The following is a 14,140-nucleotide window of genomic DNA, read 5'->3' on the forward strand; positions in this document are numbered from 1 at the left end:
AAACTCATATGACAGAATATATTAAATTGAAACATGGTTGAAATGTTTGTACTACTACGGCTGCGTAAACCTCAAACTTTTTTATACCAATGTAGAACAAATTAGAAACATTTTGTACTACTATGTATTTAATTACCCCTCCGTATGTTATTTCAAAAATATCAATGTGTGTTATTTCTAAGAACTTTATAAGTGATTTGAAATATCACAAATTAATATTTCTTGTGTTATTTTCTAATCCGATTCAAATAAGATATTTTCAGCAAAAACTTACATGAGCAACCATAAAACAATTGTACTTATTTTAGACAATTTTTAAGTTTGTAACAAATGGAATAAAAAACTAATTTAAAATTTACCCTTCCAAGAATCAGACCCTTATCTCTTTTTTTCACAAATCAGAGTCATTTTGATAATTATTCCAAAATAAGCCTAAAACAAAGTAACGTTATAGTAGTAACAAGTAAGAACAAACCCAAAGGAGTTTGCTCCAATTTTTATATGGGTTCCGAGCCCCGTCCACCAAATCAAAGCAAAATGCAATCTTTCTCAAGAAAAAGTTAAAAAATTGAGAAAAAATAAACCCGAAAGTAAAAGAAAGAGAAAAAATAGAGAAAAATGGAGTGTTAGAGGGGCAGCCGATTTTTTTATGATAATTTTTGGGAAGAAGAATTCAAATTTTGATCATAAAAGGTGCCCCCAACTATTATTTTAATTCATGAACATTATGTTGCCATTTGGCATAATCCTACATACATATATATAATTTCTAGACTTTTCTACATACTTCTAAGAATTAAAAAGAACTCATCTTATGGTATTACTTGTAGGAATAAAATCGCCACACGTAAATCAAGTCTAAGAGTAGTGTATTTCATGCGAAATTACAAATTTGCTCTGTCAATTTCTTATACAAACATCAATCAAATTCTAATTTCTTGCATTATTCATATTATACTTTTAATGTTCATTTAGAAAGATAAAATAACTCTCGTTAACTATCACTTGCTCCATTATTTAAATTTATTCAACTCTCTCGGCATCAAAACCATTGCCACTCAATTAGAAAGATACAATAACTCTCATTAACTATCACTTATTATTTCATTTATTCAACTCTCTAGGCATTAAAACCATTACCGAAAACTTAATTTGTAAACTTTAATTATCTTGACTATAAACCTTCTAATTCCCTTTCATTTCCAACCATATATAATTTTTACTATTTTTTATATCGAATTATTTGTCATAAGATCTGATTCTACTATTTCTAAATCGGAATGAAAAATTCCGTGTAGGATCATTTCTGAGATATTACAAGCTAAGTGTCTTTTGATAAATAATATTATATGGATCATGTCTCCATACATGATGTCATTTATTCTTAAACTCTTCCCCTGCAAGTTAAACCCAAACTTGTGTTATTTACTTGTCATTTACTTGTGAATAAGCTGGTACTTGATATTCTCAAGTCAATTAATCTCAATTATTTCAGTTTATATTCAATTGTACCGATGTTTTCCAATCTTCTTCGCTTGTTCAATCCTCCCATAGTCATGGTATCCCAAGCCTACTATTACTAGTAAGTGTGACCGTGACAAGGGGTGGAAAGGAAAGCCAGGACAAAGAGAAGAAAAAAAAGGGGAAGAAGATATGGGAATTCAGTGCTCAAGTTTTTTTAAATTTCATTTATTAATTTGTATATTTATTTTGCATTTTAATTTTAGTTATCTTTTTATATTTTTTTTATTTCAATTATTAATATGTGTGTTTTTATTGTATTTTAATTTCAATTACTGATTTTTGCATTAAATTTTGATTATTTAACTAATTACATATTTATTCTAGTAGTATGTATTTTGAATAATTACCGTAAATTAACGTGAAGGGTGTGGGAAGGGGTACGAGGAGGGGAGACGTCCAATGTGGAAATTGTGAACTAATGTGGAATGTGCTAAAAAGTGAAAAAGAAAGTCTTTATATTTATTTCATAAGATACCGTTCACTCTCTATCACTCCCTTCAGTCCGTTGGCAACTACTCTATATAAGTACTACTCCAAGAAACTGAAAATCTGAGAGAAGTGAAAGAGAAAGAAAAAATGGGGGAGAAGGTGATTCTGTTGGATCATTTTGCTAGCTCGTTCGGAATGAGGGCGAGAGTAGCGCTGGCAGCAAAAGGTGTGGAATACGAGTACAGCGAGCAAGACCTGTTCAACAAAAGCCAGCTTCTTCTCCAATCCAACCCCATTCACAAGCAAATCCCCGTCTTGATTCACAACGGTAAACCCGTTTGCGAGTCTCTCATCATTCTTGAGTACATCGACGAGGTTTGGAACCAAGAATACCCTCTTCTGCCTCCCCATCCATACCAGAGATCTCAAGCTAGGTTCTGGGCTCATTACATCGACAAAAAGGCCAGTTTCTTAATTTTTCTTGGAAGTTGGAATTATCTATACGTATGATAAAAAATGACTTGTGTGATCTTATTATATTTTATTTGTATTGCAGCTGTATGGTGCGGGAAGGAAGATCTGGGGTACGGGTAGCGGGGAAGAGCAGGAAGCGGCGAAGAAGGAGTTGGTTGAGACTCTGAAGCAGATGGAATCGCAGCTGGGAGAGGAGGCCTTCTTCGGGGGCGAAAGGCTGGGGTTTTTGGACGTGGCGTTGATCGGGTATTCCAGGTGGTTCCACACCTACGAAATGTGCGGTGGTTTCAGCATTCAAGAGCATTGTCCCAAACTCACTCAGTGGGTGAAGAGGTGTTTGGAGATAGACTTTGTGTCCGAATCCTTGCCCGATCCGGCTAAGATTTATGACTTGATTGTAGAGGGAAGGAAGGTGCTCGGCATCCACACCCCCTAATTACTATTGTCTGTGGTTGAGATCGCCCAACCACATGTATCCTTATCTCTTCAACTTATTCAATAATTGAAATCTGGAATTTCGACATTCTTTAAATTTTTTTACTATAGTTGGTGAGTTTTATGCTTTTTATATTTAAGTTAAGTAAATTGTTATCCGAAATCTTTCCCAAAGCCTGCAACGCCGACTGGGGATTTTTATCTCTCAATTATTGGCAAGCCCTCCACGTACATTTCTAAAGAGATGGAGTAAAATTTTGTTGGAAATGAGTATATGAAATGAAAGTGAAATGAGGTTATATTTATTAAAGATTTAAAATTCAGAATAAAATATTTAAATTTCGACGACAGCCTATTATCCACTCCGGCCCCCACCCTCGCGGCACGATGCACGTTCTCAATGAGCGACAAGCAGCACCTTATTATCTGGAAAATAATAACACTCCTAATAAAAAATAAATAAAAAATTGGTCATCGCACTTAGCTCAATGTGGAAATTGTGAACTAATGAAAAAAAGAGGATAATGATGAGGGCATGGACACTTTACCTATTATATAATCCTATTGGACTACTGAAGCATAAAGCAAAGGAACCACTTTCTGTAATAATAACAAGAATCATATTCTTCAATCCATCTCCTTTCACATGACCATTTGTGATCTTTTTCATGAGCTGGAATGTGCTCATTACTCGACACATGTCCATCATATGAGGCATCAATCTGTTCAACTTCATCAGGTATCTTTACATCTCCAATAAGGTGACGTCCAATATGGAAATTGTTCACTAGTGAAAAAAATGTGGATAATGATGAGGGGTAAAATGTAAAATAAAAATAAAATACGGAATATGCTAAAAAGTGAAAAAGAAAGTCTTTATATTTACTACTCCTACATAACAACAAACTGAAAATATGAGAGAAGTAAAAGAGAGAGAGAAAAAAAACTGAAAATCTGAGAGAAGTAAAAGAGAGAGAGAAAAAATGGGGGAGAAGGTGATTCTGCTGGATCAGTTTGTTAGCATGTTCGGAATGAGGGCGAGAATAGCGCTGGCAGCAAAAGGCGTGGTATACGACTACAGAGAGCAAGACCTGTTCAACAAAAGCCAGCTTCTTCTCCAATCCAACCCCATTCACAAGCAAATCCCCATCTTGATTCAGAACGATAAGCCCGTCTGCGAGTCTCTCATCATTCTTGAGTACATCGACGAGGTTTGGAACCAAGGATACCCTCTTTTGCCTCCCCATCCCTACCAGAGAGCTCAAGCTAGGTTCTGGGTTGATTACATCGACAAACAGGTTTGTTATTCTTTATCAGTTTGATAGGGTAGATAACTCATCTATCTTGGAATTATATATTGAAAACGTGTGATAAATAAGAGGCTTTTGGCCTTTCATGTGGCTAAGTCCTTCGGCCTTTCATGTTCTTGTAACCTCCATTTGGTTTATGATGTCCCTTGATACTAAGACCTTTGAGGTGGCCTCCCCTCTCCTATAAATAGGTAGAGTTTGGAAGAGGGAAAGAGACCAACAAAAAGCATTCTCTCTTCTCTCTAGTTCGCTACATCATAGTAGCATTGCATAGCTCAATTCTCGGAACTCCATCAAGTTCTCCGGTGCCTAGCGGGTTTGAGGTGCTTCTACACGCTAGGAGGAAGTCGTTTTATCTTTGGGGACAATACGTCATTCCGTGAGCACTAGCCGGGACGTAATTTGTCTTGCGGAAAGAGGGCTTCCCTCGACTCGACTTATAGTTCGGTTTGTTTTATTACTTCTGTTGTAATTTTCATTCCACTTATTGTTATTATCTTCTTTCGATTGTAATAGTTAGAGTACCGCCTGTAACGGCTTGGAAAGTTTATCCCTTTATTTCTAACATTATATGAACAAAAATGACTTGTTATCATGTTTGTGTTGCAGTTCTATGGTACTGGAAGGAAGATCTGGTGTACGAGCAGCGAGGAAGAGCTGGAAGCAGGGAAGAAGGAATTGGTTGAGACTCTGAAGCAGTTGGAATCGCAGCTGGGCGAGGAGGCCTTCTTCGGGGGCGAAAGGCTGGGGTTTTTGGACGTGGTATTGGTCCCGTATTCGACGTGTTTCCACACCTACAAAATGTGTAGTGGTTTCAGCATTCGAGAGCACTGCCCCAAACTCACTCAATGTGTGAAGAGGTGTATAGACTTTGTGTCGGAATCCTTGGCCGATCCGGCTAAGATTTATGACTTCGTTTCAGTGATGAGGAAGGTGCTCGGCCTCCACACCCTCTAATTAATTCCTACTACTCCCTCCGTCCCAGAGAAGTTGGCATACTTTGAAAATGGCACGGGATTTTAGGAGGTTTTGTTTTGTGTGTTAAATGGAGAGAGAAAATATAATTTTTATATTCATGTGAGAGAGAACTTTTTCCAAAAAGGGAAATGTGACATCTTTTGTGGGACAAACTAAAAAAGAAAGTGTGTCAACTTCTCTGGGACGGAGGGAGTACTATCTCTTTTGTTTTCTGCGGTTGAGATCGCCCAACCACATGTATCCTAGCTTAGTAGCTTATCTGTTCAAATTATATGTATCGTACGCTCAATAATTGATCGAAATTTGGAATTTCGAGATTTTAGTAATATTATGCTTTTATATTTATGTATATTTATTGGACGTTGACACTAGTTTGTGTTAAAATGACAACACCTCTTAAAGTGACACCGTGACATCACATATAGACACCACATATACAACAATATTATAAACGTTACACAACAATATTATAAACGCTACATAGCAATCTATAGATTGTTGTATAGTGTGTCTGATATTGTTGGCCGAGAAAAATTGTTGTATAAGGTGTAGCACATTCCTGGCCGTCTTTTTTGGGTCTTTTTTTTTTATGTGGCAGCTTATTATTTGTCCACGTGTACAAATGATTGACTAGGAATGGTGGTATGGTGTTATTTTAAGAGGTGGTGGCACCCTAACACTCTCTCGTTGACACTTTGTATAACTATGTAATTTTTAAATTAAATTCTTGTTCATTAAGTAAATAAATGTATATATTAATTATACAGTAAGATTTATCTTTATATACTATTTTTTTTTATGATTAATATTCAAGCTTTATAATTTATAAATATATCTATATTATATCTAGAGTCATCTTCTATTGCTTATAGCATTCTAATCCAAAATCAAGACCAAATCTCCACCCTTAAATTTTAAAATGAGTGGATGAGATTGAAACTTACGAATTTCAATAAATAGTAGACAAAATATCAACAAAAGGGTAATATCGTTATTATGTTATCATATGATAATTTTTGTGAATGTTTTTTTATATCAACATAGTGTATTACAAATATCAACAATATGACATAAGAATATCAACACTAGTACAAGAAATATCAACACATATTTATTGAGATTTTTACATGGTTTTATTGAGATTTTATTTGCATTATATTGATATTTTTTTATGTATTTGTTGATAAAAATCTGGTTATCAACATTTACGAAAACTAAAATAAAAAATATCAAATTTCATCATCCGAACGTCGTCGGAACATATGCAATTGAGATATCGTTGGAATCCTTATAAAATTATCTTTAATTTGATATATTTTTTAGGAAAAAATAATTTAAATCGAGAGAGTTACGTAAATTTAAAGTTTTAAGATGATTTTAATGAGAGGGAATTAACATTAATACCCTCTAATTTTATTTATTAATTTTCTTAATTAAATATAATCCATGTGGCATTATTTCAACCACTAGATATTCTAATCTAATATCTAAGATTTGATCTTAATTTGAGATTGCCAGCAATTATCACTTCCCATTATATCTATATATAAATTACTTAAGGTGGCAGCAGTAGTACATGCAGTTAGAATTGAGTTAACTTTGATTAATATATTATTGTTCAAGATTTTTAGTCATTTTTATTTTTTAGACTTCTCTATGTATCATGTATTGAATTTAGATATGCCTAAAATGAATATATTGATTATGAAAATTTTATTTCGGATATTCTCTTGGTCATGTTGGTCTATTATGAAAAGACTTGGTTTTAGTCATAGACAATTGTATATTGCATTTTTTTAAGAGTCACAGATTGTAGTCTACAGTGACGAATGAGGTTGACGTCAAGAAGTGAACAGTGCATATATTTTTATGGACGAAGGAAGTAATGTTTTAGACCGAAGACATAAATGTGTTAGATGGTTTTTAAAAAATTGAGATGACTATTTAATCTCCGGATTTATTTTAGTTCCCAAATAATTAATTCAATTAAATTAGTGTTTCCAAATTAACTAATGCAATAAATCAAATCTCATGTTTTAATTAAGGCATATAACTTCATAAATTCATTAAGATGAGACAAAGAATAAAGTAAACATCATGTATAATATATGCATTTTATTTAAGTCAGATGATTTTTAAAGTCTGATCATTATTCTTTCTAAAAAGGTCATTTTTGCATGCTATTTGAGACCGAAATGGTAAGTCAAGTTAAGGATTTAAGCGAACAAGGTAAAGTTCAAGTCCCCACTAGATTAATAAACTAATACAAATAAAATCCGAGTCCTAGTGCGGGAAGAGTCCCAACTCGGACTAGTGCACACAAATGGGATCGTGGAATATAACCACATTCTCGGTTAAAAAAATTTCAGATACGATATATGTTAAAGATATTTAGATTGCGCAGTTGACTTTTACGGATGAAATATTTAGTGTACTCAAACATTTTTAAAAGATAAAACAGCTCATTTAATAATGGGTTAACAAAACTTCTTTTGCCAAAAACATATCTTTTGGCATGTGTTAATTGAATATACCAAATATTTAGTCCTTCATATGTTTTAAAAATTTACAGAATGAGAAGTGATGACGACCGAAGATGTTGAGCAGAGATGCTAAGTGTCTTTTGATAAAATAATGTTGTATGGATCATATCTCCATACATGATGTCATTTGTTCTAATACTCTTCACCTGCAAGTTAAACTCAAACTTGTGTTATTTACTTTAAGTGTGAATAAGCCGGTATTTGATATTCTCAATCAATCCCAATTATTTCAGTTTATAATCAATTATACTGATGTTTCCCAATCTTCTTAGCTTGTTCAATCCTCTCATAGTCATGGTATCCCAGGTCTGTTATCACTAGTAAGTGCGATCGTGACAAGGGGTAGAAAGGAGCCCCATGACAAAGGGAAGAAAAAGAAAGGGGAAGAAGGTATGGAATTCAATGCTTAAGTTTTTTTAAATTTCATTTATTAATTTGCATATATATTTTGCATTTTAATTTTAGTTCTTTTTATATTTTTTAATTTCAATTAATAATATTTGTATTTTATTGTATTTTAATTTCAATTACTAATTTTTGCATTAAACTTTGATTATTTAACTAATTACATATTTATTATATGTATTTTGAATAATTAGAAGGACAAATTTGTAAATACATATTATTAACTTGATATAAATATTCCCTATCAAACACAAGTCACTAATAATGAATTATTTAACTAGCTTATCAAATATATTAATGTAAAATCAATTTATTCCATAATAGGATCTAAATCTTGATCGAGCCCTATTATGGGCATATTCCATACCACTTGTCAAACGAGGCCTTAGCGTAAATTAATGTAAGGGTGTGGGGAGGGGTACGAGGAGAGGAGACGTCCATTGTGGAAATTGTAAAATAATGAAAAAAAGAGAGGAGAAATGGAGAATGATGAGGGGTAAAATGTCAAAAAAAAGTAAATATACGGAATATGCTAAAATAGGAAAAAGAAAGTCTTATCCTAACTTAATGGTGCTATTTATTTTGTAAGATACCGTTCACTCTCTATCACTCCCTTTCCAGTCCTTTGGCAACTACCACACAGACTACACAACAGCAAATTGAAAATCTGAGAGAAGTAAGAGAGAAAGAAAAAAATGGGGGAGAAGGTGATTCTGCTGGATCAGTTTGTTAGCATGTTCGGAATGAGGGCGAGAGTAGCGCTGGCAGCAAAAGGCGTGGTCTACGAGTACAGAGAGCAAGACCTCCGCAACAAAAGCCAGCTTCTTCTCCAATCCAATCCCATTTACAAGCAAATCCCCGTCTTGATTCACAACGATAAGCCCGTCTGCGAGTCTCTCACCATTCTTGAGTACATCGACGAGGTTTGGAACCAAGAATACCCTCTTCTGCCTCCAAATCCCTACCACAGAGCTCAAGCTAGGTTCTGGGCTGATTACATTGACAAAAAGGTCTGCTCTATCTATAGGATTTCCTTATCAGTTTGGTAGGGTAGGTTATAACTCATCTATCTTGGAATTATATGGACTTAAAATGTGTGTTCTGTGTTGCAGTTGTATGGTGCTGGAAGGAAGATCTGGAGTGCGAGCGGGGAAGAGCTGGAAGCGGGGAAGAAGGAGTTGGTTGAGATTCTGATGCAGTTGGAATCGCAGCTGGGCGAGGAGGCCTTCTTCGGGGGCGAAAGGCTGGGGTTTTTGGACGTGGCGTTGGTCACGTATTCGACGTGGTTCCACACCTACGAAATGTGCGCTGGTTTCAGCATTCAAGAGCATTGCCCCAAACTCATTCAATGGGTGAAGAGGTGTTTGGAGATAGACTTTGTGTCGGAATCCTTGGCCGATCCGGCTAAGATTTATGACTTCGTTTTAGTGATAAGGAAGGTGCTCGTCCTCCACACCCCCTAATTACTACTAGTGCTACTTTCTCTTTTGTTTTTTGTGGTTGAGATATTTTAAGTTGATGGTGACGCCGAACCACGTATATCCCTATCTGTTCAAATTATGTGTAACGCTCAATAATTGAAATTTGGAATTTCGAGATTTTTAAATTTTTTTACTACAGTTGGTGAGTTTTAGTAATATTAATTAACCTTACGTGGTTAAGTAAATTGTTATCTGAAATCTTTCCCATAGCCTGCAACGCCTACCGGGGATTTCTATCTTTATATTTAAGTAAAGTATAATATATGCATTTTATTTAAGTCTAATGATTTTTTAAAGCCAGATCATCATGTTATATTCTTCCTAAAAGGGTCATTTCCGCACGTTATTTGAGACCGAAATGAAAAGTCAAGTTAAGGATTTTAAGCGAACAAGGTAAAATTCAAGTCCTCGCTAGATTAATAAACTAATTATAGTTCTAATACTAATAAAATCCGAGTCCTAGTGTGGGAAGAATCCCAACTCAGACTAGCGCACACAAATGGGGATCGAACGTCATCCTTCGAGTTGGTCGGTTCTGTGATCGTCGTGGAATATAACCACATTCCCAGTTCACAAATGTTCAGATACGTTATATGTTAAAGATACCTAGATTGCGCAGTTGATTTTTACGGAAGAAATATTTTAGCATACTCAGACATTTTTAAAAGATAAAACATCTCATTTAATGTTGGGTTAACAAAACTTCTTTTACCAAAAACATTAAACATATCTTTTGGCATGTGTTCACTGCATATACCAAATATTCGGTCCTTTATGTTTTAAAAATTTACAGATTGAGAAGTGGTGACGAAGGACGATGTTGAGCATAGATGCTAAGTGTCTTTTGATGAAATAATGTTGTATGGATCATGTCTCCATACATGATGGCATTTGTTCTTAAACTCTTCCCATGCAAGTTAAACTCAAACTTGTGTTATTTACTTTATATGTGAATAAGTTGGTACTTGATATTCTCAAGTCAATCTCAATTATTTCAGTTTATAATCAATTATACTGATGTTTCCCAATCTTCTTCGCTTGTTCAATCCTCCCATAATCATGGTATCCAAAGCCTGTTATCACTTGTAAGTGCGATCGTGACAAGGGGTGGAAAGGAGCGCCATGACAACGAGAAGAAAAAGAAAGGGGAAGAAGATTATGGAAATTCAGTGCTAAGTTTTTTAAAATTTCATTTATTAATTTGTATATACATTTGGCATTTTAATTTTAGTTCTTTTTATATTTTTAATTTCAATTACTAATTTGTGCATTAAATTTGATCATTTAACTACTTACATATTTATTACTCTCTCCGTGCCCAAATAATTTGTCTCACTTTGATCAGACACGAGTTTTAAGAAATGTAATGAAAAGTAAGTTGAAAAAGTTAGTGGAATGTGAGTCCTATTTTTATATATTTGTTTTATAATAAATGTGAGTAGGCATGGGTTAGTGGAATATGAGGTCCACTACCAAAAATGGTAAAAAGTGAAATGAGACAAATTATATGGGATGGACCGAAATGGAAAAATGGGACAAATTATCTGGGACAAAGGGAGTATATGTATTTTGAATAATTAGTGTAAATTAATGTGAGGAGTGTGGGGAGGGTTACAAGGAGAGGTGTGAAGGAAAGTGAGAAACTCCATAGTTTTGAAAAGAGAAAGCTGCTAGCTGTAGGATTTGGATCCCCTGCTACGGAGGAATCACAGCAGGGGATGTTGTGCTCTCCCATTCTAATATCTTATTTATAAAATATAACATTAAAAAATTAAATATGTTTTATAATTAAAAATGATATGTAAGAGGCACAGCACCCCTGTTGTGATTCCTCCATAGCAGGGGATCCAAGCCCGCTAGCTATATTACATTAAGTGATAGGATGCAGAATGCATTACACAGACACTTTACCTCATTAATATATTATACTACTGAAGCATAAAGCAAGGGAACCACTTTATGTAACAATAACAAGAATCAGATATTCTTAAATCCATCTCTTTTCACATGACCGTTTGTGATCTTTTTCATGAGCTAGAATGTGCTCATTACTCGACACATGTCCATAATCTAAGGCATCAATCTGTTCAACTTCGTCCAATTCGGAAATTGTGTACTAATGAAAAAAGAGAGGACAATGATGAGGAATTCTTATTCCTTGATTGACTTCATTCCTGTATTTGATATATACAAATTAAGGGGCGCATTATGGTTCATAAGACAAATTATGTAAAAAATCAAAGCAAATCTCAGCCTCTGGATCCTTAGATTGGATGGTTGTGATCATAATATCCGAGCTACATTATTACACTAAAAGCGTTACATTATTAACATGGCTACATTATTAGACTAAAGCGTGTTACATTATTAGCCGAACTATATTATTAGACTACAGAATCTACATTATTAGATGACACGTGGCATTAATCTAACGGTTACATCACAAGATTCAATGGATGAGATTTGCTTTGATTTTTTATAGAATTCCACTTATTGACCTGATCACATCCCTACAAATTAATATAGAAATGGAATGGAATGAATATGAATAATTAATATGTTGATTCTACCAAAAAAGCACTATACACATTTCACACACTACACGCACTACACACATTTCACACACTACACATTTCACACAAGACCCACATTTCACAAACTACACACACTACACACATTTCACACACTACACGCACGACACACACTTCACACACTACACACACTTTACACACTACACATATTTCACACACTACACACATTTCACACACTACACGCACTACACACATTTCACACACTACACGCACTTCACACACTACACAAATTTCACGCACTACACACATTTCACACGCTACTCACATTTAACACATTTCAAGCATCCTAGTTTTGAATTTGTGTAGTGTGTGAAATGTGTGTAGTGTGTGTAGTGTGTGTATTGTGTGTATTGTGTGAAGTGTGTGAAAATGTGTATAGTGTGTGAACTGTGTGTAGTTTGTGTAGTGTGTGAAATGTGTGTAGTATGTAGTGTGTGAAGTGTGTGTAGTGTGCGAAATGTGTGAAGTGTGTGAAGCGTGTGAAGTGTGTGAAATGTGTGAAATTTGTGTAGTGTGTGAAATGTGTGAAATTTGTGAAGTGTGTGAAATGTGTGTAGTATCAAGTGTATGTAGTGTGTAGTGTGTGTAGTGTGTGTAGTGTGTGAAATGTGTGAAGTGTGTGTGTGGATTTTTCAATTATTAAAAAAAAATTAATTTTATTGTAAAATTGTGATGATATTAAATTTAAATATAATATAAAATAATATTTATATAATTTTAAAATAAGAAGAAAGAAAAATAGAATGGAATGGAATGACCATTTTTTAACTAAATGGATGAAATGAGTATTTCCATGTGGAATGGAATAGCCATTTCAAAAGGAATGATGATTCCTAATAAAAATATTTTCCAAACGAATGAATGGAATGGAGGTAGAATGTCACTCCATTCCTCCGTTCAACCGTACCAAATAGGGTCTAATGCTCCTACTTTAAAAACAAGACCATCACCGCACGTTCAGCCCAACCAAATTGGGATACGCAACTGCAGCAAGTTTCAAAAGGAGAGGGCCCACCACAGCATATTCTACCCAGTGAATATCAAATGCATAATACGCGTTCCTCCAGATTGAGTAATTTATTAAACCAATATCCTATACAAGTTCGGTATTAGTAACAAACATTTACAATAAATATTGAAATTCCAAACTCAATTCTTTGATGTACTAATGATTAGCTATTAATGTAGCATTAGTGATTATATTATATATAAATGCGATCTTAGTTATTACTCCCTCCATTCATGATTAAGAGTCTCATTTCTAAATGGTGCGGGTTTTAAGAAATATTAAGAAAAGTGGGTGGAGGAAAGTTACTGGAATATGAGTCTTACTTGTATATATTAGTTTTAAATGATATGTGAGTGGAATGAATTAGTGGAATGTGTGGTCCCTTTACCATTTATGGTAATTATGAACCGGGACTCTTATTCGTGGACGGACAAAAATAGAAAAACGAGACTCTTATTCGTGGACGGAGGGAATTCTAGTTTACTACTCCCTTCGTTCCATAGTAATAGAGTCATTTCATTTTGCGCACTCGTTTTGAAAAAATAATTATAGATAGTTAAAGTGGAGAAAAAGTAGTACGAGAGACAATATTATAGATAAGACTCTTCTCTACATTATTCTCTCTCTTATTTTACTCCATATTCACTTTAACTATTTATTATCATTTTTTCAAAACAAGTGCAGAAAATTAAATGACTCTATTACTGTGGAATGGAGGGAGTACTACTTAGCTGTACTATATAGAATAATAGAATAATTCCTTATGCTGAGCATATCTAGTTTCTACCACATTGTTAAATATCAAAGTATTACGAAAATTCCTATTTGCAATGTTTTTTTCTATTATTAAACGCCTCAAACTATATCTATAAATCTATAAATATATAAAAGGAGAGTTTTAAGGATATTCACATAAATGCCATTTTAATTAAAAGCTATTTATTGATTAAAATTATTATTA

The 14,140-nt window shown here is 34.1% G+C and overlaps 3 protein-coding genes across 3 annotated transcripts; all 3 read left to right on the forward strand.

Moving 5' to 3' along the window:
• Positions 1-2,009: 2,009 nt before the first annotated feature.
• On the forward strand, positions 2,010-2,950 carry LOC125223557 (probable glutathione S-transferase parA). The gene is made up of 2 exons (XM_048126758.1): positions 2,010-2,415; positions 2,510-2,950. Exons 1-2 carry the CDS (start codon positions 2,101-2,103, stop codon positions 2,861-2,863), a joined length of 669 nt encoding a protein of 222 aa, XP_047982715.1. The 5' UTR covers positions 2,010-2,100; the 3' UTR covers positions 2,864-2,950.
• An 843-nt stretch (positions 2,951-3,793) lies between these two features.
• LOC125223559 (probable glutathione S-transferase parA) lies at positions 3,794-5,462 on the forward strand. The gene is made up of 2 exons (XM_048126760.1): positions 3,794-4,160; positions 4,782-5,462. The coding sequence occupies exons 1-2, from the start codon at positions 3,846-3,848 to the stop codon at positions 5,127-5,129; spliced, it is 663 nt and encodes a 220-aa protein (XP_047982717.1). The 5' UTR covers positions 3,794-3,845; the 3' UTR covers positions 5,130-5,462.
• Positions 5,463-8,717: 3,255 nt separating this feature from the next.
• On the forward strand, positions 8,718-9,717 carry LOC125223558 (probable glutathione S-transferase parA). Its single transcript, XM_048126759.1, has 2 exons — positions 8,718-9,108; positions 9,211-9,717. Exons 1-2 carry the CDS (start codon positions 8,794-8,796, stop codon positions 9,559-9,561), a joined length of 666 nt encoding a protein of 221 aa, XP_047982716.1. The 5' UTR covers positions 8,718-8,793; the 3' UTR covers positions 9,562-9,717.
• The last annotated feature ends 4,423 nt before the right edge of the window (positions 9,718-14,140 follow it).

This window comes from Salvia hispanica, chromosome 4 (genome assembly GCF_023119035.1).
Source record: "Salvia hispanica cultivar TCC Black 2014 chromosome 4, UniMelb_Shisp_WGS_1.0, whole genome shotgun sequence".
Classification (NCBI taxonomy): domain Eukaryota; kingdom Viridiplantae; phylum Streptophyta; class Magnoliopsida; order Lamiales; family Lamiaceae; genus Salvia; species Salvia hispanica.

What these genes read in the sequence shown, in the direction of transcription:
- LOC125223557 (XM_048126758.1), top strand. Translation starts at nt 2,101, where the DNA reads ATGGGGGAGAAGGTGATTCTGTTGGATCATTTTGCTAGCTCGTTCGGA. An exon ending in CTCATTACATCGACAAAAAG is followed by an intron (nt 2,416 to 2,509) that starts GCCAGTTTCTTA and finishes TTTGTATTGCAG; the next exon opens with CTGTATGGTGCGGGAAGGAA.
- LOC125223558 (XM_048126759.1), top strand. Translation starts at nt 8,794, where the DNA reads ATGGGGGAGAAGGTGATTCTGCTGGATCAGTTTGTTAGCATGTTCGGA. An exon ending in CTGATTACATTGACAAAAAG is followed by an intron (nt 9,109 to 9,210) that starts GTCTGCTCTATC and finishes TCTGTGTTGCAG; the next exon opens with TTGTATGGTGCTGGAAGGAA.
- LOC125223559 (XM_048126760.1), top strand. Translation starts at nt 3,846, where the DNA reads ATGGGGGAGAAGGTGATTCTGCTGGATCAGTTTGTTAGCATGTTCGGA. An exon ending in TTGATTACATCGACAAACAG is followed by an intron (nt 4,161 to 4,781) that starts GTTTGTTATTCT and finishes TTTGTGTTGCAG; the next exon opens with TTCTATGGTACTGGAAGGAA.